The following is a 26663-nucleotide window of genomic DNA, read 5'->3' on the forward strand; positions in this document are numbered from 1 at the left end:
TCCAGTTTCCTTCCACAGTCCAAAGATGTGCAGGTTAGGTGGATTAGCCATGGTAAATTGACCAATAATGTCTAGGTATGCGCAGTCTAAGTGGGTTAGCTATGGTACATGGGGCTAGGGTGGAAGGCTGGGCCTGGGTAGATGCGCTTCAGAGAGTCAGTGCAGACCCTGAGCTGAATGGCTTCTTTCCACAATGTAGGGATTCGACGATTCTGACTTTGTGATCCTATTGCCATTTTATATTGTTCCTGCAACTGGTGATTTCGAGGTTTTGTGTTTATTTTACATCAAACTCACAAACGTGCTGATTTCTTGAAAAATGTTGTCTGCTACTGAGTGTGACCACTGAGCAAAATGGGCAAAACGACCTTGGTAATATTCCATTTTTAATACATTAGTAATTTAATAACTCAGAACAACATCATGAACTGAAACCCATCAAATACATTAACAAGTTACAAGAAAAGCTCACACATGCACAACATCATTTCAATAACACCTGCAAGAAAATGTTAAGCAAATGCAAACTCAGCTGATGGTATATTTGTTCTACAGTGTGTACTACTGGACTAAGATTTGAGTTTATTCTCAGGTCTATTTACGAGGAGCTAAATCTTTGTCAGCCAACTGGCTTCTGACTGTCATTTTGAAGGCTTCAGAAATTTTAGAAAAAGACACGCTGACGGATACCACAAAAACAGTGAGTGAGGTCAAATAGATTTAAATGTACTCAGCAATGATACTTTTTTGTTTTGAACAATACTGAAGCCACGTGAAAGGGAAATGTTAAATTTATGCAAAGCAACATTCAGGCCAGAGTGAAAACATAACCTGCAGCTTTTGGTATCTTAAGACCATTGATTCACTAGGATGATACAACACTGTCGTAATAAAGAGAGGCTTGAAATGCTGGACCACTCTCTTTAATGCAGGGAAAAATTACCACAGCCATAAGTTTTTACATCTGATAGATTTTGATTGCATGCATGGAAAAGATCATCTTATCTAATTGTTGAATTGCAACAAAGTCATGAATGAACATGGATAAAAGAGTGAAATGAGAGATTAGGAGAAAAACTTTGCAGGAGAAAATGCATGAACAGACATAAATTGATCTTTGAATGATTCAATGGTGGAGAAAAGGGGAGATTGTGGACCAGTGAGATATGCTTTAGATTGCTGTGGTAATGTAGATTTCTGTATCTCGAAAGAGACAAGAACATCACTTTGATCTCTTCCCAGATTGCCAATGATGTAGAACTAGGTTGCCTTTATTTTTCAATCGTGAAAATAAACATTTTAAAACTGAAAAATGACCTTTTTCTCCTGCTCGCTGAAAACCATTTCTTCAGCAGACGCCAGGCAGTCCAATAAAGGGCTCAAATCCGTCACACATTGCAGAACCTCCTCTTTGTGTAAGTAAAGGTTGAGCAAAAAATCTTCACTATCAATACGACCTAAATATTAGAAACAACCAATCCATCAGCTCCAAACAAAATAATATACAGAAACCAACCTCTGAATAAACAAGGCTCAAGTAAAAGATGAAATCAGTCCTTCACACTAAATTGAAGACAATATTATTTATGAAAAAGTCTCTAGCTGAAACATTAACTCTTGCTTTTCTCTCTCAGATACTGACAAATCTAAACAGTACTTCCAGCATTTTCTTATTTCAGATTTTCATCATCCACAATAACTGGCTTTCTTCTTCTTCCCTCTACCTCAAAAGACTTCAAACTGATTCGCTAAACCATTGACATTTGTTAGATATGGCCTAAGAATAACAAATTATTTGAAATTTTGCCTACTTTTTAGCTATCCAGCTTACACTATATCACTGTATAGCACAGAGCAAGTAAAACCTACATTTTCTTTTTCCCAACTCTGGGAAAAAGACTGAGTGCATTCACCCTATATCTCCAACAGTTTATCTGGTCATTATCATATTGCTGTTTTGTGAACTAAACCATGCACAAAATTCGTTGATGCAGATCCTACACTGCAGTAATGAATGTACTTTAAAAATTCTTAATAAACTTTAAAGCACTTTGGACCAAACTGAAGTTCTGAAAGACAGTATGAAAATTTCAGTATTTTTCCCTTCAGTTTTTGCATAAACAATCTATCTTCAAGCAGATAGAGCAAAAAAAATATATAGTTATACCTGCAAATTGAAAGCTTGATCAATTTTAAAATTCTCACCCTTTCTTTCAAATATTCCTGTTTTCTTACCCATTCCTACTGCTAACTCGACACCCCTCAGAGATTTCTGCCCTGCTCCAATTCTGGCCTTCAGCACATTGCTCAAGCTAATCAATTGTGCAATATCTTTAACTATAAAGATGCAAAGCTCTGGAATTCCCATCTTAAATCTCTCTGCCTCCCTATTCTCTTTGCCCTTAAAATTCTCCCGATAAACAACGTTCTCAAGCAAGCATTAGTCACCTCCCTGACATCTTGTGGAGTTCAATTTCAAATTATGCAAATAACTATCCTGAGGAGGACCTGGGACTTGTCAATATTATAAGAAGTCCGATATAAATTTAAGTTGTTGTTCATTTGAAGAGCATGACTATTAACAGACCAGAGGGCGTAGAAGGATGGGTTAGTAAATTTGCAAGTAAGGTCGGTGGAGTTGTGGATAGTGACGAAGGATGTTGCAGGTTACAGACGGATATAGATAAGCTGCAGAACTGGGCTGAGAGGTGGCAAATGGAGTTTAATGTGGAAAAGTGTGAGGTGATTCACTTTGGAAGGACCAACAGGAATAGAGAGTACTGGGCTAATGGTAAGATTCTCGGTAATGTCGATGAGCAGAGAGATCTCAGTGTCCATGTACATAGATCCCTGAAAGGTTGATAGGGTTGTTAAGGAGGCATATGGTGTGTTAGCTTTTACTGGTATTGAGTTTCAGAGCCATAAGGTCATACTGCAGCTGTACAAAACTTTGGTGCGGCTACATTTGGAGTATTGTATATAGTTCTGATCACTGGATTATAGGAAGAATGTGGAAATTTTGGAAAGGTTGCAGAGGAGATTTACTAGGCTATTGACTGGTATGGAGGGAAGGTCTTATGAGGAAAGGCCAAGGGAGTTGAGGCTGTTTTTGTAAGCGAGGAGATTGAGAGGTGACTTAATTGAGACATAAGATAATCAGAGGGTAAGATAGGGTAAGATAGCTTTAAATTGAGGGGTGATAGATATAGGACACATGTCAGAGGTAGTTTCTTTAATCAGAGTAGTAGGGGCATGAAATGCATTGCCTGCACAACTTTAAAGGCGTTTAAATGGTCATTGGATAAACATACGGATGAAAATGGAATAATGTAGGATAGATATGCTTCAGAATGCTTCTACAGGTAGGTGCAACATTGATGGCTGAAGGGCCTATACTGCGCTATAATGTTCTCTGTAATAAGATATATAATTTGACAAATTAAGAGTTGGAGTGAATTCTCACACAGCAGTGCCTCAATATTATTACAGTCATAAAGTTCTTCCTCAAAGTTTTTCCCTTTCTGGTTGATTATCTGCAACTAAAAAGCTGAAAAATAAACCTTTTTGTTACAGGTTCCTATCTCACTTGGACAATCTCTCTTCAGGACAATCCATATCTAAAAACTGCTCTGAAAATTCCACTTGCATTTTGATAAATGCACCCAGCAGGTGAAACAAACTGTAAAATTCAAATTAAATCAACTTTCTAAATGAAACACCTTCAACATTCTTTAATACAAGTCAATTTGCCTTACCTCCCAATTTTAATAGATCGTTTTAAAAGAATTCCAGGAGCTGGATTCACATTTTTGTCAAAATCTACTGTTCTTCTTTGGGCCTCACCCTGTCTGTGTATCAGGCTTTGTTGAAATGTGTCCATTAGTTTTTGTGATATATAGACAGAGACTGGCAAAGAAGGGCAACAACTTTACAATAGCCACTGCTAGTGGCAGAGAAAATAAAGTGGATTTTGAAATTTAATAATTTTTAAGTTATACAGGAAAATTAAAAATGCAATGACTATTCATACTTATAATTTTCTAATAGATAAACAATATATAGTCCTTTACCTTTTATTACAGGTCATCTTTGCTGCTGCCTGTTTGTCTGCAAGTAATACATCCCAAAAACTAATTTTAATAAAACTTGGTACACAGGACCAAGGGAGACCATATGCAAAGATATAGATCCAAATCCTGAAGGTTTTTTTTTAAAGAAAGAATGTTATAGACTGTCTCAATGTGGGATACCAAAGAAGTTACCAAAGAGTTACCAAAATATGAGCAGAGCTTTCGGGTGGCACTGGCACCGTGGTTAGCACTGCTGCCTCACAGCACCAGGGACCCAGGTTCAATTCCAGCCTCGGGCAACTGTCTGTGTGAAGTTTGCACATTCTCCCCGTGTCGGTTTCCTTCAGGTGCTCCGGTTTCCTCCCACAGTCCAAAGATGTGCAGGTTAGGTGAATTGGCCATGCTAAATTGCCCGTGTTGATAGGTGAAGGGGTAAATGTAGGGGAATGGGTCTGGATGGGTTGCTCTTCGGAGGGTCGGTGTGGACTTGTTGGGCTGAAGGGCCTGTTTCCACACTAAGTAAATAGTCATTAAGTAAGTAAACAGGTGTTGAAATGATTTGCCTGAAGCCATCCATGGAATTAAAAATATTATTTTGTTCACTTTCTCAAGAGCAATTAGGGGTGAGCAAAAATGTTGGTGGAGTCAGCAACATCTGCACTGAGCGATTTTCTTTTGAGAAGTTACAAAGCATCAAGGCAGGGAAAAGCCTCAAGGAAGATGTGTGTTACTGTAATACTGTTACCACAAAGTGAAAGTATACACTGAGTATCTTCTTCACCTGTTCAAAAATATTTTTATATATTTTGTATATTATACAGTATAAGAACTATGTTCCCAATTATAGCATTTTTAAAAATTCATTCATGGGTCGTGGGCATTGCTGCATTATTGCCCATCTCTAACTGCCCAAAAGGACAGTTTAGAGTCAACTATATTGCTGTTGGCCTGGAATCACATGTACTACAGACTAGGTAAGAATAATACTTTCTTTCCCTAAAAGATATGAATGAATCAGATGGGTTATTCTTACAATCCATCAGTTTTATGGTCATTGTGAAGTTCTTAATTCCAGATTTTTAATTGGATCCAAATTCCACCATCTGTCATGGCCAGATTCAGAACTAGATTCCTGGATCATCACTGGAGTCTCTGGAGGTCTAGTGATAATACTGCTCTGCAGATGTCTCCCAATACATGACAGAAGAAAAGAGAGGTGGGCAGGGTATAGAAATCTTCCCAAAAGACTTTAATCATCAAATATATGCTCATTTCAAATAGAAAGAAACCATCATTTACATATTTATCTGCTAATCCACTCTGTGCAGGATCTGCTAAGAGGGTTTAAACATTTGAAATACCACCCAATATCTGTTTGTATAGTCTGCACTACTTCCAGTTGACAATCGAGATTTTATTGCTTCAGTACTAATTGAAACAAAAGAAAAGATGTGCAATAATTTCACTTATCTGAAATAACTAAACAAAAAGTCTCAAAATTGCACTATAGTCAGACAAATTCTGGCTACAAAAATGAAAACTGTAGAATAGCAAATTTATGATAATTTAGCTTTGCTAATTTTATTCGATAATATTAATTGTAATTGATAGAATAAAGCAGTTTTCAAATAATAATTAGTACATTGCCCAGAGAAGTGCTCTTGATGCAGTAGAGAATATAAATGAAATACAGAACAACAGTACCACTTATTGACAGCAACCTGTAACTACAGAATACGAGCTCCTCTTTACAAATGGGTTCCTGTGAAAAGTTGATTGCACAGACAAGCTTGATGTTGATCTTGAGAAAATGTTAAAATTCCTAAGAGGATGCCTTTTTCTTTTCAAAAGGCTACTGTCTTTTTTTTAAGCATAATGATCAGATGAAAAATAGACTTGAATGATTGACTCTTTGGTGTTAAGCAGTGTTGAGCAATGTTGTTAAAACTTCAATACCATAACCATGTCATCAAGTAAGCAAAAACAAAACAAAACTAAAGTAGCTCAAAAACAGGCAATGCTGGGTGGTACTGGAAGAAAAAAACCCAATTATTTTCACACAATCTCTTCAGTGACATGATTAGGTGATTTTATACTGGGTCTATATAAATGGAAACAATCACAGGAAATATGCCTGCAAAGTAGGATTTGGGCTAAAGTGAGAGTTCAGATAAAACAAGCCACCTTTCTTGGCAACTTCATGGCAAGGCCCCTGGTGATATTAATGTATAATAGCTGGACAGTTACGATGTGGCAAGCAAATCCTTCAATCACCTCAACAGTGATAGCCAGCTCAAACAGCTGCTCCACATTGGGTATAGTCAGCAGTTGCACTAGACTGACCTAGGAAGGTGCCCATATTGAATGAAGCAGGAATTCTTGCTTCCCTCGGAGAGTCAGCTCTGACAAGAGTCTTTTTAGGTGCAATGGATAGATAATTGTCCAGATATCAGTCAAGGAATTGCTGCTTGTAGACGGAATGGTGCATCGGGACAAAATGGAATTTTAGGATGAGGGTGTAGGATGTGGCATTGTATGGGGATTGAATGAGGTTTTAGATCTGGAGGGGTGCTTGGGAAGATCGTGTGATTTGGAATGGGGATGGAAGAGGAAAATGGAGAGATTATGGCACTTATAATTATAATTTAACATAAATGTCTTACAAATCTGTCAGCTTCAAAATAAGGAATTTTGATAGAGTAGACAGGAGAAAATTCTTTTTTTTTGAGTGAATGGAGGGTAACTGACCAGGCAAGACAGATTTCAGATAATTAGCTTAAAAAAAAAGAGGATTTTTTAAAAATGCAAGTTTTGAAATCTTTGGAAGCAGATTGACTGGAAATTATACTTCAAAGATACATACTTAAAAGAGAAAAATTCACACAGCCGTGAAGAAAGTACAGGGTTTTAATACTAATTCAATAGCTCTAAGAGCCTGCCCAGGTACAATGGGCTGACAGTAGCATTGATGGCTCTATTTCCTTCCGGCAACATCCACACACTGACAACTATGGAAATCTGCAGCAAAATGCATTTGTGGAGAGAACTGTCAAAGTCATAGCACTCTTTCTAATATGTATAAACTTGACTTTGGGGTGCTTGCTCTCCCCCAGAGGAACCCTTATCAAACAGCATTTATATTTTGTCCACCCTGTTCCGATTCAGAAACATTTGGTGAATATGAACTTTTAATCTTGGCAGGTCACAATACATATTTTACAACTGCTCAAACACAGTATCATAAAAAGATATATACTCATAGGCATCTTTTGCTATCTAAAATATATTAAGCTTTTCACTCTTGGGACAATACTTGTGAATCTCCTTTGAACACACTCCAAGGCCAGTACATCCTTCCTGAGATATGTGGCCTAAAGTTGCTCACAACACTCCAAATGTGGTCTGACCAGAACCTTATTGAGCCTCAGAAGTACATCCTGCTTTTACATTCAAGTCCTCTCAAAATAAATGCCATCATTGTCTATGCCTTCCTAACTACTGACTCATCACCATGTTTTCCTGAGAGAATCCTAGACAAGAACTCCCAAGTCTCTTTGCACTTCAGACTTCTGAATTTTCTCCCCATTTAGAAAATAGATCATCCCTCTGTTCTTCCTACCAAAGCACATGACCTCACACTTTCCCAAGTTGTACTCCACCTGCCACTTCTTTGTCCACTCTCCTAACCTGCCCAAATCCTTCTGCAGACTCCCTGCCTCTTCAATGCTATGTTTCCCTCTATCTATCATTGTATCACCTGTAAACTTCCTTCATCGAGGTCATTAATGTATAAAGTGAAAAGTTGTGGTCCCAACACTGAGACTTCATTTTCCAACGGCCCAAAGTCCACTTATGCCTCTTTTTTGCTCTTTATATAATCGAAAGAAACTCTGACAGTCTTCCTTTATATTACTGGTTAGCTGACCCTCATATTTAATCTTCTCCCTCCTTATTTCTTCATTTGTTGCTCTCTGGTCTTTGTAAGCTTCCCAGTCCTCTGGTTTCCCACTGCCCTTCGCCATGTGCTTTCTCTTTTGTTTTTATGCTATCCCTGCCTTCCCTAGTCAGCATGGTTGTTTCATCCTCCTTGTACCATGCTTCTTTTGCCTCAGGAAGAATCTCTGCTGTCTCTCCTGAATTATTTCCAGAAACTCCAGCCATTGCTGTTCCACAGTCTTTCCTGCTAGGCTCCTCTCCCAGTCAATTCTACCCAGTTCCTTTCTCATGCCTCTGTACTAGCCTTTATTCAGCTGTAATAGAATCATAAATAATCGTATCTTCTCCTTCTCAAATTTCAAAGGAAAGACAATCATATTATAATCACTGCCTCCTAAGAGAACATAAAATGCAGAAACCATTATCAAGTATGCCTCATTGCACAATATTAATTGCCTGCTCTCTCGTGAGCTCCACCACAAGCTACTCTAAAAAGCCATCTCGTAGATATTCCACAAATACCTTCTCTTGTAAACTATTACCAACCTGATTTTCCCAGTCCACCTGCATATTGAAATCCCCCATGATCACTGTAACTTTGCCTTTCTAACACGTTTTTTCTATCTTCTGGTGTATCCAGCTCCTGACTACTGTTTGGATGCCAGTACATAACTCAAACTATGATTTTTTTTTAAACCTTTGAGGTTCCTCAATTCTGCCCACACAGATTCTACACCATCTAACCCTACTGCATTTCTTACTATTGATTTAATTTCATTTCTTACTAATAAGGCAACCCCACCCCTCTGCCCACTTGCATAATGTTTGATAGGATGTATATCCTTGAATATTCAGCTCTCAATCCTGATCCCCTTGCAGCCATGTCTCTGTGATGCCCACCAGGTCATACCTGCCAGTTTCGATCTGTGCATAAGCTCATTTATCTTATTCCTTACGCTGCGTGCATTCAGGCATAACTCCTTCAGTCCCATATTAACGATCCCTCTTCTCATAGTCATTCCTTTGTCCAATGTGCTTGAAGTTTGATAGAGTAATAGAGTCATAGAGATGTTCAGCATGGAAACAGACCCTTCGGTCCAATCCGTCCATGCTGACCAAATGTCCCAACCCAATCTAGTCCCACCTGCCAGCACCCGGCCGATATCCCTCCAAATCCCTTCCTATTCATATACCCATCCAAATGCCTCTTAAATGTCACAATTGTACTGGCCTCCACCACTTCCTCTTTGTGTTTGTGCTGGAGATTTTAATAACCTCTCCCAAGTTCTGCACTCTTACCTCCTTTAATTCAGGTTTTCTACTTTCCCCTCTAACTGAACCCCCCCAAACCCCCATTTAGTTTCAAGTCCTATACACCGCCCTACTAATGTGATTCACAGAGAGACCTCACAATTCAAGTGCATAATTCTTTGAAGGTGCCAGGCAAGCTGAAACTATTATTAAGGTTTATAACCCCTTGGGTTCATAAATAGAGGCATAGAGTATAAAAGTAAAAAGTGATGCTACACCTCTACAAAGCACTGGTCAGACCACATTTGGAGTATTGTGTTCAGTTCTGCTTTTGATGATAATCCTCAACCATGCTGGCTGGCTGAAAAACCATGCTTCCGGAAATGTTTCCCCTGTAAAACAGAAGGCCCCTAACCAGGAATTTCCAGAACAGAATTCATCCAAATGTACAAATATTTTTTTGTCTACCTGGGTCAGAAATAGGGTTTCCAGCTCTAATCAGACTTTGTGGACTATTGTGTCTTTGGAATAAACCTTACATGAGTTACACTCAAAACAAAAGTTGAGTAATGCAACAGCTCCAAAGTAACATGCTAATCTACTGGCTAGTGCAGAACCATTATGCCGACTGAACATTGCTCACTTAAGCACTCACCAGTTTCTATTAAACGTTCTATGGGCAGGTTTCGGTTTAAATTCTGAAGTACAGTTTGTAGCCTGGGGTAAGCTTCTTTGCTCCGCTCAAGCACAAACAACAGGGTATCCAGTTGCAAAGTCTTTTCTTCTATGACTTTATCCAATAATCTGCAGAAAACTTCACTGCTTTCTGCTTCTTTACAGCAGTCGAGGAATACCTGAGGCAGAACATGGAAGTTCGACACAAGTTACACTTAGTCCATAACATGACTTATCTCACTCACTATTTATACTGTTGTAAATTTATATACAGGTAAAGTAGTCTACATTTGCACAGATGTAGCATGCATCTGGAGACCGAGTGGCACACCTCTAATGATAGAAATATTTACTTCATAATATACACTCAGTGGAAGAAGCACATTTCATCAGGAAACAGCAACCAAGGCTAAGACAAAGGTTAAAAAAAAGTATCACTATTGAGGGATGAGGGGGGTCATAGTGAGGAAAAATGGCAGGGCAGGAGACATTTAAGAGGGGGCAGGTATTAGAGGTGTCAGTGGTCTGAAAAACAGGTAAGTTTCAAGGCTCAGATGAAACGTATCCAAGGCTGCTGGGGGAGGTAAGGGAGGAGATTGCAGAGGCCTCTGACATTCGTTAAAGATCCTCTATGGGGGCAGAACAGAAAGGACTGCGGATACAGTCAGTTCTGCTACAATGCAGTAGTTCTGTTCTCATGCAATCCCGTGTCATAGGAAATTCATGCAATAGCATCACCGTTTAAACTAATGAAGCTGGAATTGCATTATAACCAATACACGCTTTAAAACTTCACAACTTAGAAACAGTGTTGCCAATTCGTCAATCATGTTATAGTGAAGTTGTGTTAACAAAATGCACATTATAGCAGAATGACCTGTAGTTAATGTGGCAATATTATTCAAAATGGATGGAAGCAATACATTGTAGGCCATTAGTGGTGGAGAAACTATTGGAAAAATTCCAAAAGACAGAACTTGGAAAGTTCAAAATAAATCATGAATAGTCAGGGGAGAGATATTGTTTGACAGGTTCGATTGAGATTTTCGAGAAGGTGTAGATGAGAGTACTGCAGCAAATGTAGCGTACATGGATTTCAGTAACGTTTTTGACAAGGTCTGACATGGAAAATTGGTCAAGATGCTAAAATTCCAGGAAATTCATGGCAATTTAACAAATTGGATTCAAAATTGCCTGAGTGACAGCAGGCAGAGACGACGGCCAAAGGTTGTATTTCTAACGGTCAGCCTGTGTCCAGTGGCATGCCTCAGAGTTCGGTGCTGGGTTCCTTGCTACATTATTGACCTAGATATGAATATAAAGATATGATCACTAAGTTTGCAGATACTATGGAAATTGGTGATGTGTTGAATAGCAAGAAGGGAGGCATTACACACTAAGAAATTAGGGATCGACTGGTCAGATGGGCATAATGATAACAAATGAAATTTAATTTCGGAGTGTGATGTGTTTTATTTTCTGAGGTCCAAGGAGGTAAGGGAGTATATATTGAACAGTAGGACCCTAGAAAGTACAGAGGATCAGAGGGACCAGATGTGCCTGCCCACAGATCCCAGAAAGCAACAGGACAGGTGCATATAAAAATTGAAAGAAAGAACTGTGGATGATGTACATCAGAAACAAAAACAGAAGTTGCTAGAAAAGCTCAGTAGGTCTGATAACACCTGAAGAGAAATCAGAGATAATGTTTAAGTTCTGGTGGGTCTGCCTCAGGACAGGTGCATATGGTGGTTTATACAGATTATGGGAGAATTGCTTTCACTAGTTGAGGCACTGAATACGAGATCAGGGAAGATCATAATGGAGCTGTACAAGATATGAGAAAGGACATGGCTGAAGTAGTGTGTAGTACTAGTCATCACACTATAGAAGGGATGAGACTGTCAGAGAAGTTGCAAAGGAGATTCACTAGATAGGCTGGCATTATTTTCCTTTGAGCCGTGAAGGCTGACGGTGACCTGATTGAGATGTACAAGATTATGCTGGGCACTGATTGGGTAGATAAGAAGAAACATTTCCCGATTAGAGGGATCAACAACTTTAAGATAAAGGCCAGGAGGTTTAAATGGCATTTGAGGAAGAATGTTTGCACCCAGATGGTAGTGATTGGAGGAGGGGTAACTCACTGCCTGGTAGAAGCAAGGACCATCACAGCATTCAAGAAGTGGAGGGTTTGAGTTATATAGAGGGGCCGGGACTTTTTTCATGAAACCATGGGAAGTTGAGGGGTGACTTCATCGTGTTTTAAAAATTCATGGAGGGGCTTAGATAAGACGAATAGTCAATAGGGGAATTCAAAACTAGAGAGCATAATTTAAAGATGGGACGAGAAAGATTTAAAAGGGACCTGAAGGTCAACTTTTCCCAGAGGGTGGTTTGTATGTGGAATGAACTGCCAGAGGAAGTGGTAGATGCTGGTACAGTTAGAATATTTAAAAGACATTTGGACAGGTACATGATTCTCCTGCTCCTCGGATGCTGCCTGGCCTGCTGTGTTTTTCTAGCATCACATTTTTCAACTCTGGTCTCCAGCATCTGCAGTCCTCACTTTCTCCAGGTACATAAATAGGAAAGGTTTAGAGGGAATAGGAGCTAAATACAGGCAAATGGGAATAGTTTGTGCAACTTGGTCAGCATGGACAAGTTGGACCGAGGGTCTGTTTCCGCACTGTATGAATCCATGATTCTAAGTATTTAGATAAACACAAAGTGCCATAGCATGGCTACGTAGAGTAGAATGGCATAGTGGAGTAGCTAGGTGCTCAATGACTGGCATGGACATGAGGGACCAATGGGACTCTTTCAATGCTGCAAAACACTATGGTTCTACGAGACAATGATTCAAAATATAGATATCAAACATAAATCAAAACCTTTTTCTCTTCCATTGGGATGTCATCACATTTAACCACAGAATCCACTAAAGCGTGCAAGTCCTGGACAGCCTGTGCAAGATCCTGTTTATGCTGCAAGAGGAAATCTTGTTCTGAGAGATTTCTGGGCTCTTCTGCTCAAAGATACAAAAATAATACTGAAAGTTTGCAGAAACCATATTACTGTGGAAATTCAGAAACAGGTTTGATAAAACTAATTAATTTAACACATTCTCTCAAACATATACAGCTCAAAAACATGATCACCCAACACTATGGTGGCCTGGCATGGAGTGATTGGAAACCATTAAATTGCAAATTGCAACATCATTATCCTCCAAATAGTGGCACCTGGTAAGTTTAGAGGAAGTAATCTAAATCACGCACAGTACGGATTGTCATACAGACCAGTGGGTCACTCACTCAAAGTCAGACCTGGGGACAACCCAAGATAGATATTTGCACCATCAACCTGCAAACACCATCTCACAGAGATAAATACCGAGCAACCTAAAATGCCAAACTGGAACAGTATGACCTCACTGCTAGTTCCACTCCAAGACACTGGGAACACAAAGCTATAGTAATGGATAATGAGGTCATCAGACCAGCATCAAGGTTTGTTGAAAATTACAAGGAAATACACATCTGGACAGCAGGTTTGCTTCGAAGGTTTATCTCGCTCAGCTGGCCAGCCAAGAGAAAATCAGCCAAATGAAGCATGCAGCACCCTTCAACATTAATTGAGAAATTTCCAAAATGTCTCAAGGATCACATTTTCAGTAAAAAATTCAACTGTACTTAGATGGTGGTAACATAAGAAGCTGTTGCAATTCACCAAAATCTGGAACAGCATATCAAATCCAAAATCCTGAGAAGCACTAATGGCAAGACACTACACAAAGACGTGATTATGTGCAGTACAAGCGATACTGTCATTAACCACAGAAACAATAGCCTATCAAAGAAGAACTTGATAAGAGCCCAGCTTTGGAGAAAACTGTGACAGCTATCAATCGGATGTAAAGCAATGATGGCTTAGGTGATGGAAATCCCCCCTCCAAAGACTTGAAGCATGGCAGCTCTGTTCAACATACTGTGAGCTGTTCATGACCTGCTGGGAACAGGGCAGATTTCCACGGAATGTTTGTGATGCCAATATCATCGTGTTTAAGAAACAAAGGAGAAAATTTAGACAGCTCCAACTACTGTGGTATCACATTTTTTCTATTTCAGAGAATCCTGGCTAGCATACTTCTGAACCACCTTGTTATTGCTGCAGAAGAAAACTTCCCAGATGACCATAGCAATATCAGCACAGAAGCAGCACAGGTATGGTACACGTACTCAGAATATTACAGAAAACACGTTATGAGCAAAGCAAAAGTTTGCACAACATTTTCGAACATCTCACCAAGGCATTCACTACTGTGAATAGACTTGAAAGATCCTCGAAAGGGATGCCCACGCAGATTTACAGCTTTAGTGAAGTAGTTTCATGAAAATGAATATGGACATGGCAGGCACACAGTGACCTCTCAAATACCTTTCATATCTCCAATAGCATAAGGCAGATGTGCACTGGGCCCAATTGAATTCACCACCTTCGCCAGCATGATAATGCAGTCGGCAATGGAAGACCACGAGGGGAGCTTACATACACTTCCAGAATGAGAGAGCTTTTATCAACCTCAGGCATCTTCCAATTCACACAAAGACTCAGGAAAAACCATGAACTTCTTATCGCTAATGATTGCATTCGTCTGGCCAGCATTTATTGTCTATTCCTGATTGCCCAGATGGCAGTTAAGAGTTAATGACATTGCTGTTGGTCTGGAGTCACAGACCAAGCAAGGACAGCAGATTTCTTTTGTTAAAAGGATACAAGTAAACCAGATGGATATTTACATTAACCAACAATGGCTACATTAGACTGGTTTTTATTCCCAGGTTTTTCAAAATTGAATTCAGATTTCACCATCTGCCATGGAGGAATAAGAATACTGAAACACGGAAATTTCAGTGGCTCATTTCTGCAAATCTAAGTGCTCACAGAAGACGAAGAGAAGTTATTTTGCTCAGAATTATTTTCAGCAATATTAGAAAGCCAGATCTTTCTCTTCCAATGAAGACCCTTCAGCTCAGATTTCAAGTGAGGTAGAACTCATTAACTTGCAGAAAACACAATGCACAAGTACAAACTAGTCAAGCTCTTGAGAAGTATCTCCCAGTACAGAACATAATTCATGTAAGGAATTGTGTTGCTGACACAGAATGTCAGAAACAGAAATGGTCACCAAGTCACACTACTGATTTCACAGTCACTTTCAATCATGAAACTGCTGCTTAGCGCTGTAGCTTCCAAAAACTGGCTACTTTCTCCCATGTTAAAGAAAATCTAACAGTGATTTTCTAAACACATGAAAATGTTCCAGATGAGAACATTTCAAGTTTATTTTGCACTTGCTGCAGTTGTTCCTGACCCTGCGTGAGGCCCTAGCATGGCGACAATTGAACATGACTCTCCAATGTATGATTTAGCAGTCATTTCACCCCACAGTTACACTGCAGCACCTGCAACAAGGTATTAGACTAAACCCCTAAACGACACTTTAGTATTAAACATTCCACAGAAAAGTAGGGCATCAGAAAAACGCACTGCGCCAACCTCTAAGTCCCTTTCTCCCATTTGAATTCAAAAGGATGGAGAAAGCATTTCTGACAAAACTATCCCAAATCCAGGACATGCCAAGGGACCTTCAAAATCAATTAAGCATTTTTAAATTCGGAATCACTGTTGGAAAGCAGACTGATATGGTAGTCAAATTGCACACAGAGTCATTCGACAGCAAAAGGATCAGTGGGCCATTCAACAATATCGATCAGGGTACTAAACCTGTCTTGTTCTCTTTCAAATACTGCCTTGGGGTGTTTTCAAATCACTTGAGAGGTGGACAAGGCCTCGGTTAACATCTCATAGTAAAACATCATCAAATGCTTGAAGCACGTCTCACCAAAATAGATTGCAACACAGCTTGTACTGCTTAACATGTATCTTCAGTATTAGTGGTGAAGAGTACAACTGATGTTCTTTCTGGAGCAGACGCCAAAACCTGTTTGCCAAAACACCTAAAGACCAACACTTTAAAGATTATCAACAGATCTGGCAGCATCTGGAGAAAGAAACCAGAATTATCATTTCAAGTCCAATCATCCTTTTTCTGTTCTGGATTTGAAATGTTAAATCTGCTTTCTCTCCACACATGTTGCCAGACCTGCTGAGCTTCTCTAGCAATTTAAGTTTTTGTTTCAGATTTGCAGCATCCACAGTTTTGTTTTGTTCTTATTTACTTCAATGTAGTTTCAGGAACATCAGTTGAATGAGATGTTACTCCAAAGAATTACAGTGTAAGTGAAGATTCCAACCGCATCTTGTAAGGAATCAAAGTTATAATGCATTAAATGATTCATCAATTACATTTATTCAAAGTTTAAAGAAAGAATGGTTCAATTCACATATTGTATGAATTGTATTCCAAAACTCAGGGCAGCATTCAGTTTATGAGATTCAATCACAGTGGTGTCAAAAGAGTAAAATTTAATAAGTACTCAGTAGTTCAACTGTACAGGCAGTCTGAAGTGCAGTTTGCTTCCTGTGAGAGAACTTGCAATTTTTCTTTCATTTGTCTGGTTTCTTTATCTTTTGTCACACATCATCTCTCAGTTTGGTAAACAAGTAAGCTAATCGTTTACAAGTTTTAGCTAGTGTGTTGATTGGTTCTATGTGGAAGCACAGATTTTCTCTTAGTGAAGCACCAAGCTGAGGTGAGCATATGCCTCAGGTTACTAAGGTCAACTGTTATGCTAATGTGAACAAAAAGTAATTTGAAGTCTCAAATTTTGCTAGATGAAATACTGTCTTTGTCACCATGAAAATTCTTCCTGGTAAGTTGCTGAAAGTTTGGAGAAGATTTGGATAGGTATATGAATCGGAAAGATTTAGAGTGATATGGGACAAATGCAGGCATGTGGGACAAGTTTAGTTTGAGAAACTCTGTCTGCGTGGACAAGTTGAACAGAAGGGTCTGCTTCCGTGCTGTATGACTCTTTGTCTCTTTGACTGTATTATCCCCAGCTACTTATATTCATAATCAATTTGTCCAATACATCCAGCTTTCCAACCTCACCAACATGTGCAAGGTGATCAGAGACTTAGTTGGCATTGTGTGAAGAGAAGAGATTTAGTTGCCTCTGTTGCTGCTTCCCTTTCCTTTTGCCTATGACACTGAATATAAACCACACACACACAGCACCCCCCCCTCATCCCCAAAATATCTGAGATTTGACATTCCCTTTATCTCTTGACCGCAGTTCTCTTTAATCTCTGTAACATCCTCCAAACTCTTCATTCCACTCCCACACTTTCCTATCATTGTTGACTATGTCATTACCTGCCTCAATCCAGGTTCATGTATTTGCCTGAAAGACCCTCTGCCTCACCAACCCCTCCGCTTCAAAATCTTTCAGAAAACCAATCAATCTTCTGATGATCCCTTCTGGGGCTCAAATGTCCTCTTTATTTGCTTACACAAGACTGAAGTGACTAGGGACATTTTCTATATTAAAGGCAGGATGCAAATTCAAATTTTGTTCTGAAAACAAGCCTTTACTGAAGAAAATAGGCGGTGCGTACATTTAAACGCTTAAATTCTATTTAGTTGGGGAATTACTTCAAAAGGGATTTACTCATCTTGACTAACCTCTAAATATTCCTGATGAAAAGCTTATACCTGAAGTGTTGATTCCCCTGCTCCTTGGATGCTGCCTAACCGGCTGTGCTCCTCAAGCACCACATTCCTGATTCTGATCTCTGCAGTCTTCACTTTCTCCTAACCTCTAAACATTGCCGCCCAGTGCCCAAAATCTATATACTAGCAGTTAGTGTGGCCAGATTAATTAATCAACCAACAGTAAAACCATACTGGGGCAGCACAATGGCTCAGTGGTTAGCACTGATGCCTCACAGAACCAGGGTCCCAGGTTCGATTCCATCCTCAGGTGACTGTCTGTGTGGAGTTTGCACATTCTCCTTGTGTCTGCGTGGGTTTCCTCCGGGTGCTCCGGTTTCCTCCCACAGTCACAAAGATGTGCAGGTCAGGTGAATTGGCCATACTAAATTTCCCGTAGTGTTTTATTCATTAGTCAGAGGGAAATGGGTCTGGGTAGCTTACTCTTCGGAGAGTCGGTGCAGACTGGTTGGGCCGAAGGGCCTGTTTCCACACTGTAGGGAATCTAATCTAATAAATGATAAGGGCATATTAATATAATCTGAAATATTCAACCAGAACCAGAAATCTGCCACACGTGCTTTTCATATTTAAAATTAGTTAATGGAATGTGGACATTGCTGGCAATCCCTAACTGACCTTGAACCTGGGCCATTTCTTAGGGCAGGTAAGAATCAAACTCAATGCTATCAGTCTGAGTAGGATTCCAAATTTCCTTTCCCTGAGAACATTAATGAGCAAGGTAGGATTCGATGATAATTCCATTAAATTAGCTTTCAATTCCAAATTTTTCTTTTAAGTTCGCGGAATTTAAGTTTCACCAGCTGTTTGAAAAGGCAGGCTGGCGTGGTGACAACGGCACCAACAGATTTGAACTCCTGCCTCTACAGCATTCGACTGGGCCTTTTGATCACGAGTTCAGCAACACTATCACCATATCACTAACTAATTGCCAGCTCAGGACCATATCATTGGGAGAGGTTGAGATAATTCCCATCACCCCTGCTGTTTAATTGACTGAAACTCTCAAACTGACACATCACTGATAATCATCTGTTGGGTTTCAGAGATAAATTCACACCAAAATGTTACAGTACTGTGTTATACCTGTTATTGAAAACTTCCCTTTCTTGCTGGGGGGCTCATTGAGAATTCCTTCACCCTCAGTACAACCTGAAGAATAACTAGCACTCTGGATGTCAGCCACATGACTTTCTGCTGAACTTTCTTGCTCCTCAACATCTTGTTTTGAATCATCAGCAAGCAGAATAGTCTCCTCAGCAGACAGTGCAACATTGGTGCTTTCAAAGCCTTCAACATCAGTGCAGTTTAATTCTTCCAGAGAGGGGTTTTGCTTTGCTGGTCCAGTTACTTCAGTATTATTAGAAGCAGGCATATTATTGTCCATTTCTTGAGATACACAACACTGACGCCTGATGGCCGGACTTAGTGCATCTTCGCCAATAGCAGGGCTCGAAGCCCTCATTTCATTTCCCCCAGTGTGCTTCATTAAGTTTGCCACAATGTTTTTGCAACTGACAGCAATATCAAACATTTGTAAATTGTCAGCAACAGAAACCACTTTTGTAAAGTTGTGCTTCCCTGGTGGAACTTTCCCCGCATAGACCATCTCCAGAAGAACAGCAAACTCCTCTGGGCTGACAACAGTTTGGTCAATGGAGATTGTATCTGTGTTGTCCAGTAGAGATTTGAAGAGCAAACTGGAGGCAGCCAGCACAACTTTGTGCGCTCTGAATGGAGTGTTGCCAATGAGTAACGTGCAGTCGCAAAACTGATCTTCTTTCCTTAGGGTGTACAGCTGCTGCATGAGCTGCCTACTATAGTTTGGCAGCTCCATAGTGTCAGGCTATCTCAAACTGTGCCTCAGGATTGTTCTTCCAGATGCTACCTTTAAACAGTAAAGAAAAATTAGGGAGTAGTCCTTTAACAAATCAGCATAATTGTTACAAAACAGATTAGTTGACCACATAATACAATAATTATAAATCAATATGGGTCTTGGTTTGCAAAATGCTTTATATTTTGTGAAGTTGCCCTGCACCTGTGGGATAACAGCCAGCTAATTTAGATATTTTAATCATCATAGTATTTAGGTGCAGACTGTTCATAGATTCACACAGAACTGGAGAGGAGTTCAGTCCATCAAGTCTACACTGACATAACTACCACTAAAGGTACGCTTATTCCAATTTCCTGCATTTCTCCCATATCCTTGAATGTTATAATATTTGAAGTACTCTTACAAATATTTAAAGGTTGTAAGGTTTTCAGCCTCCACTACCATCCCAGGTAGTGCATTCCATATTCCTATCACCTGCTGAGTGCAAAAGTTTTTTTCCCAAATCCCCTCTAAATCTCCTGTACCTTACTATGCCCTCTCGTAATTCACCCCTTGACGAAGGGGAACAGTTGCTCTCTATTTACCCTGTCCATACCCGTCATTATCCTATCCCCTCAATCATGCCCCCACTCAGGCCTCTTGGCTCTAAGGAAAACAATCCAAGCCTATCTAGTCTCTCCTTATAGCTCAATTTCTCCATCACCCTGAAGAACCTCCTCTGTAACCCCTCTAGTGCTATCACATCCTTCCAGTTGTAGTGGCCTGAACTGCACACACTACTCCAGTTGTGGCCTTATCAACACTACATACAATTCCAACATTATCACCTTGCTCTTATACTCTATGCCACAACTGATGAAATCATGTGCCCTGTTTGCCGCCTTAACTATCTTATTCACATGCTCTGCCGACTTCAGGAATTTGTGAATAATTACCCCAAGGTCCATCTGTTCCTCTAAGCTACCCGCTGTCCTGCCATTCATTAAATACTCCCTCATCTTCTTTCTACTTAAAAGTGCATCACCATCTGACCAACTCATGTATACTGTCCTGGAACCTACAAGCATCATCTTCATTATTTACCATGCTGTCAATCTTAATGCTGTCTGCAAATTTGCTTTATTCACCCCACATTTTCATCTCTATCATTTATGTATAAAACAAATAATAAGAGTTCCAGTACTGGTCCTTGTGGTACAGTACCGAACACCTACCCCCAGTCACTCAAACAGCCTTTGACCACTACCCTTTGAATCTTGTTTTGGATATACCTTACTAAGTTTGTCTCAATTCTACATGTGCTAACCTTCTCAATCAGTTTCTCATGTGGGACCTTGTCAAAAGCTTTGCTAAGATCCATATAAACTACATCAACTGAACTTCCCTCATCCATACACTTGATCACATTTTCAAAACTTCTAACAAATTTGTTAGGCATGCTCTTCCTCTGACAAAGCCATGCTGACTATCCCTAATTAACCTATGCTTTTCTAAGTGGGTATAAATATGCACCTTCAAAATATTCTTGAATAGTTTTCTTACCACTAAAGTGAAACTCACTGGTTTGTAATTTCCTAGTTCATCTCTATTCTTCTTGAAAGTGAAACCACATTACCTGTCCTCCAGTTCTCTGGCACTACCCTGTTGGCCAGAGTGGGTTTAAAATTTGTGTCAGAGGCCCTGCAATTTCCTGCCTTATCTCCCACAGCAGACTGGGATGCAACTAATCAGGCAAAGGGATCTGCCTATTGCAGAGCCAGATAGAGCCTCTAATACACACCATTTCCTCTGTCAAACTGTGCAAAGTCCTCAGTCCTTTTTCCTGAATTCTGTACCTACAATCACCTTTTCCAGAATGAAGACTGAAGAGAAGCATTCATTTAACACTTTTCCAATATCCTGCAGATTCACACACATGTCTCTTGGTCCCTAATAGGTCCTACTCTAACTTCTTCTCTTTAATATATTTATAAAATATCTTAAGATTCTCCACAATCCTGTTAACTAGTCATTTTTCCAAGCGCTCTTTTTACACTTCTACTTTTTTTTTTAAGACCCCTCCTGTAGTTCTCTAGGACGACAGCTGAATTGCTCCCTTTGAACTTGCTAAATGCATTTCTCCTCTTCATCATCCAGTCTGAATTGTCCTAGACATTCAAGATTCTCTGAATGTATTGTTCCTATATTTCCCTCTAAATATGTTGGACCTGTGCTCTCCCTAGGTCATTTTTGAATGACTCTCCCCATCTCATTGCTCCACTGTAGATTTACCCACAAGGAACAGTTCCCAGTCAACTGTAGCCAGAGCCTGCTTTATTTTAAGAAAATATGTCTTTCCGCACTCCAAAGTTATCTTTTGTATACCATCTTTTTTTCCTTGTCCAGAATAAATTTGAACTGTACCACGTTGTGATTTAGACTGGATAGAATTTTTCTCATCCATTTGACACTAAACACCTCAAATAAGAAGCAAGGTCTTGAGGGGGTGAGGGAGAGAATGCATACAAGATATAGAATGGGGTGGAGGAGTATAAGATAAATAAAACAAAAAAACTGTGGATGCTGGAGATCTGAAACAAAATCAGACACTGCTGGTAAAAGTCAACGTGTCTGGCAGTATCTGTAGGAAGAAAGTAGAGTTAACTTTTTTTAATTTTGGTGACTTGATCAGAAAAAGGGCAATGTAAGTGAATAGGATGAGCTGAAGTAAGAGTTGATAAAGTGGGGTGCTGGAAAACGGACAGCAGGTCAGGCAGCATCCGAGGTGCAAGGTAGTAGACGTTTCGGGCAGGACCGTTCTTCAGGAAGCTAAAGTAAACAGAATGTGGCAGAGAGACAGTGAGTTAAATCAAATACCTGTGAAGGTGAATGAGAGGTTGAGGGTTGCAGTGGCTGGTAAACCATGGAAGGGTAAGAAGCGACTAGCCCTATGTGCAAGGAGGTAGACTGGCTGTTGGAAGGACATGGGTGTTGAAGCTCAGCTCATGGCTACACAGAATGAAATATTTTGGATGAAGCCTGGCTCGAAACAGCCGAATGACTCCGGCCCTGTCACCCACACTGACCTGCCCCAGACAACTCGCTGTCCTGTTGCCACTTCTTTCAGCTCCCCAAACACGGACATCGCTGACTGAGCAGCTGGGTGACAGTCTCACTCACACACACACACACACACACACACACAGCACTTCCGGCCATGCACACCTCTCAACCGGAACAACAACCGCTGTCACCCACAGCCAAGACACTGCGCAGACTCAGTGCGGCAACTTCAGCGCAGTATGTTGGTTCAGTCCCGGTCGCTTCCAGGCCACTCGACCATAGTACGCATGCCCAGTCGCTGCCTCTTGACCACAGGACTCAGGCTGTGCCGGCCACAACACGCATGCCCAGTCCTGTCCCCTTGGCCAGCAGAGCGCAGGCTCAGTGCCGGCCACTTCCGGGCCGCTCGGCCATAATACGCATGCCTAATCCCGTCCCCTTGGCCTACAGAGCGCAGGCTCAGTGCCGGCCGCATCCAGGCCACTCGGCGATAGTACTCCACACCGTTTGGCGGTAATGCGCATGCCCATTTCCAGCTGTTTACTCAGTCGTTGGTAGGCACCACACAGTCTGCCTGGAAGGTTAGTTTGTCAATCTGCTTTTAATTTATAATAGCTCAAATTAAACTACAGGGTGTTGCTGAAAATCGCAATTTCAAGTGAAACGTCAACTTTTATTAGGTTCATTCTTTCATGGGATGTTGGAATCGCTGGTTGGGTCAATATTTATTGAAACAAAATAGAAATTGCTGGAAAGCTAAGAAGGTCTTGCGGAATGTTTCGAGAGAAGTCAGAGTGACCCTTCCTCAGGAGTGTCAATATTTATTGACCATCCCTAATTGTCCCTTGAGTTGAGTAACTCTCTTGGGCCATTTCAGAAGATAGTTAAGAGTCAACCCCATTGCTGTGGATCTGGAGTCACACGGAAGGCACGATGTGGAGGAGCTGGTGTTGGACTGGGGTGGACAAAATTAAAAATAACACAGCACCAGGTTACAGTCCAACAGGTTTATTTGGAAGCACTAGCTTTTGGAGCGCTGCTCTGACATCAGATAGATGTGGAGCAGGATCATAAGATACAGAATTTATAACAAGTGATTAGACTTCAGTTGCATGAAACTTATCTTTTGCTATAAATTCAGTCTTATGATCCTGCTCCACAGCTACCTAATGAAGGAACAGTGCTCCGAAAGCTAGTACTTCCAAATAAACCTGTTGGACTACAACTTGGTGATGTGTGATTTTTAACATTGAAGGCAGACAGAATAAAGATGGCAGATTTTATTCCCATAAAGGACATTAAGTGCAAAGATGGTTTTAAGTTAAATGTTGATGAGTTTCTTAACTGAATTTTAATTCTGCCTCTGCCAAGTGCTAACTTTAACACTGGAACCTATGCATTACTAGTCCAGTGACGTTACCATTATGTTCTTGAACTTACCTTCTACTGTCGCAGAAATCAATGTTACAACTGGGGTTTGGCTCTGTAGGGTCTTCCTAATTACTTGTTGTACCTTCAAACCAATCTTTTGTGATTCATGCTCAAGGACACCCAGGTCCTTGCTGCAATTTTTTACCATTCAAGTAATAATCTTTTTTACTGTTGCTCCTATCAAAAATGGATAACTTCACATTTAAAAACATTGTATTCCATCTGCCAGACCTTAGCTTGCTCACTCAAAGTATCTACGTTCATCTGCAAAGTTTCACAGTCCTCTGCACACTTTGTTCTGTCACTCACCTTAGTGTCATCTGCAAACATTGACACACTACACAAGCTCCCTACCTCCAAATCATCTATATAAATTGTGAATAATTGCGGTCCCAACACCGTTGCCTAAGGCACACTGCTAGTCGCTGATTGTCAGTCAGAATAGCATTCATTATATGCAGCAGCCTCTTGTGCATCACCTTGTCAAATACCTTGTGGAAATCTAGGTAAGCCACATTCACCGGGTCCCCATTGTCCACCTTACTCATAATGTCTTCAGAGAATTCCAAAAGATTTGTTAAGCATGACCTGCCCTTCATGAACCCATGCTGCGTCTGCCCAAAAGAACAATTTCTATCGTGATGCCTTGCTATTTCTTCCAAACTACAGAGGTTAGGCTATCCAGTCTATAGTTCCTCATCTTTTGTCTAACTCCCTTTTTAAACAGAGGCATCACATTTGCTGTTTTCTAATCTACTAGGACTGCCCCAGAGTCTAGTGAATTTTGGAAAATTACTGCCAGTGCACTTGCTATTTCTCCTGCCATCTCTTTTAGTACCCTGGGATGCATTCCATCAGGGCTAGGAGACTTAACTGTCCTTAGCTCCATAAGCATGCCTAATACTACCTCTTGCATAACAATGATTGTTTCTGGGTCCTCACCTACCTTCGTCTCTTTGTCGATTACTGGCATGTTGTTAGTGTTCTCCACTTAATCAAATACCTGTGAAGGTGAATGAGAGGTTGAGGGTTGCAGTGGCTGGTAAACCATGGAAGGATAAGAAGCGACTAGCCCTATGTGCAAGGAGGTACACTGGCTGCTGGAAGGACATGGGTGTCGAAGTTCAGCTCATGACTACACAGAATGAAATGTTTGGGGTGAAGCCTACGTCCAAATACTCTACTCTGTGGCAGAGAGAGAAAAATACTTGCTCAATGCCTCAGCCATTTCATCATATCCCATAACTAAATGCCCCTTGTTATCCTGTAGAGGAATGGGTCTGTGTGGAATACTCTTTGGAGGGTCGCTATGGACTTGTTGGGCCAAATGGCTTGTTCCCACTGTTGGGAATCTAAAAAAAATTTACTGCTTGAGGAAACGTTCCCTAACAGTGTTGGGCAAATTAATGGCGCTCAAGGTAGCCAAGTCTCCTGGCCCTGGAGGAATGCATCCCAGGGTCCAAGAAGAAGTAGAGTGAGAAACAACAGAAGCACTTGTGGTAATTTTCCTGGGCAGTTCCAGCAGATTAGAAAAAAATAAATGTGACACTACTGTTGTTAATAAAAAAGAGAGGTAGACAAAAGATGGGGAATTATAGGTCAGTTACATTAACTTCTGTAGTGGGGAAATGCTTGAATATATTATGAAGGAAGAAGTAGCAAGGCCAAGACAGAAATTGTCCCATTGGACAGAAAGTTCATGAAAGGCAGGTCGTCCTTAACTAATTTGCTGGAATTCTGTGAAGACATTATGAGCATCATGAACAATGGGAACCTAGTAGATGTGTAGCTGGATTTGGACAAGGTGCTGCACAAAAGGCTGCTGCATAAGATTAAGATGCAGGGCAATATATAAGCAAGTATAGAATACTTGTTAACTAATACAAAGCCAAGAGTGGGGATAAATTAGTGCTTTTCTGGCTGGCGATCAGTGTGCCTCAGGGATCACTGTTGGGACTGCACTTATTCACAATTTACATAGGTGATTTGGAGTTGGGCACCATGTGTATTGTGTCAAAGGTTGGGGATGACACTAAGATGAGTGGCATGGGACTTGAAAGTTTACAGAGGAACATAGATAATTTAAGTGAGTGGGCAAAGATCTGGCAGATGGAGAACATTGTTAATAAATGTGAAGTAAATGATTTTCTTAGGATTGACAGTAAAAAGGACTATTACCTCAATGATGATAAAATTACAGCATGCTGCTGTGCAATGGGATCTGGGTGTCCTTGCGCGTGAATCACAGAAGGTTAGTTTATATGTGCAGCAGGTAATTCGGAAGGCAAATGGAATTTTGCCCTTCATTGCTTCAGGGATTGAATTTAAAAGCAGGGAGGTTTTGTTGCAGCTGTTTCAGGTGCTGGTGAGGCCACACCTGAAGTACTGGTTGTTTTGGTCTCTTTCTTTGAGAAATGATGTACTATCACCAGAAAGGGTGCAGAAGAGGTTCACTAGGTTGATTCCAGAATTGAGAGGGTTGGGTTATGGGGAGAGACTGAGTAGACTATGATTATATTCATTGGAATTTAGAAGAATGAGGGGGATCTTATAGAAACAATAAAATTATGAAGGCAACAGATCAGATAGAAGTAAAGAGGGTGTTTCCACTGGCAGATGAAACTAGTACAAGAGTGCATAGTCTTAAAATTAGGGGGAGCAGATTTAGGACTGAATTGAGAAGGAACTTCTTCACCCAGGGGGTTGTAAATCTATG

At 40.4% G+C, this 26663-nt stretch overlaps 2 protein-coding genes across 5 annotated transcripts in view; one reads left to right on the forward strand and one right to left on the reverse strand.

The window, feature by feature from the left end:
* The window catches only part of zbtb40 (zinc finger and BTB domain containing 40), a 111707-nt gene extending 89005 nt beyond the window's left edge, over positions 1-22702 (reverse strand). Inside the window, exons 1-5 of one of the 4 annotated variants that reach the window (XM_072586823.1) lie at positions 22540-22702; positions 18721-19518; positions 12827-12960; positions 9913-10111; positions 1318-1457 (exon numbers count right to left, since the gene is read on the reverse strand). In XM_072586823.1, coding sequence (XP_072442924.1) covers positions 1318-1457; positions 9913-10111; positions 12827-12960; positions 18721-19471 — 1224 coding nt within the window. In that variant the 5' untranslated portion in view covers positions 19472-19518; positions 22540-22702. Of the gene's footprint in view, positions 1-1317; positions 1458-9912; positions 10112-12826; positions 12961-18720; positions 19523-22330; positions 22480-22539 lie in introns of those variants that run through there. The other 3 variants (XM_072586822.1, XM_072586825.1, XM_072586824.1) reach the window with 3 other exon arrangements.
* Positions 22671-26663, forward strand: part of LOC140487258 (uncharacterized) — a 190306-nt gene continuing 186313 nt past the window's right edge. Inside the window, exon 1 of the mRNA XM_072586884.1 lies at positions 22671-23029. Within this exon, the coding sequence (XP_072442985.1) occupies positions 22671-23029 (359 nt within the window). The remainder of the gene's footprint in view (positions 23030-26663) is intronic.

Source organism: Chiloscyllium punctatum, chromosome 16, assembly GCF_047496795.1.
Source record: "Chiloscyllium punctatum isolate Juve2018m chromosome 16, sChiPun1.3, whole genome shotgun sequence".
Classification (NCBI taxonomy): Eukaryota; Metazoa; Chordata; class Chondrichthyes; order Orectolobiformes; family Hemiscylliidae; genus Chiloscyllium; species Chiloscyllium punctatum.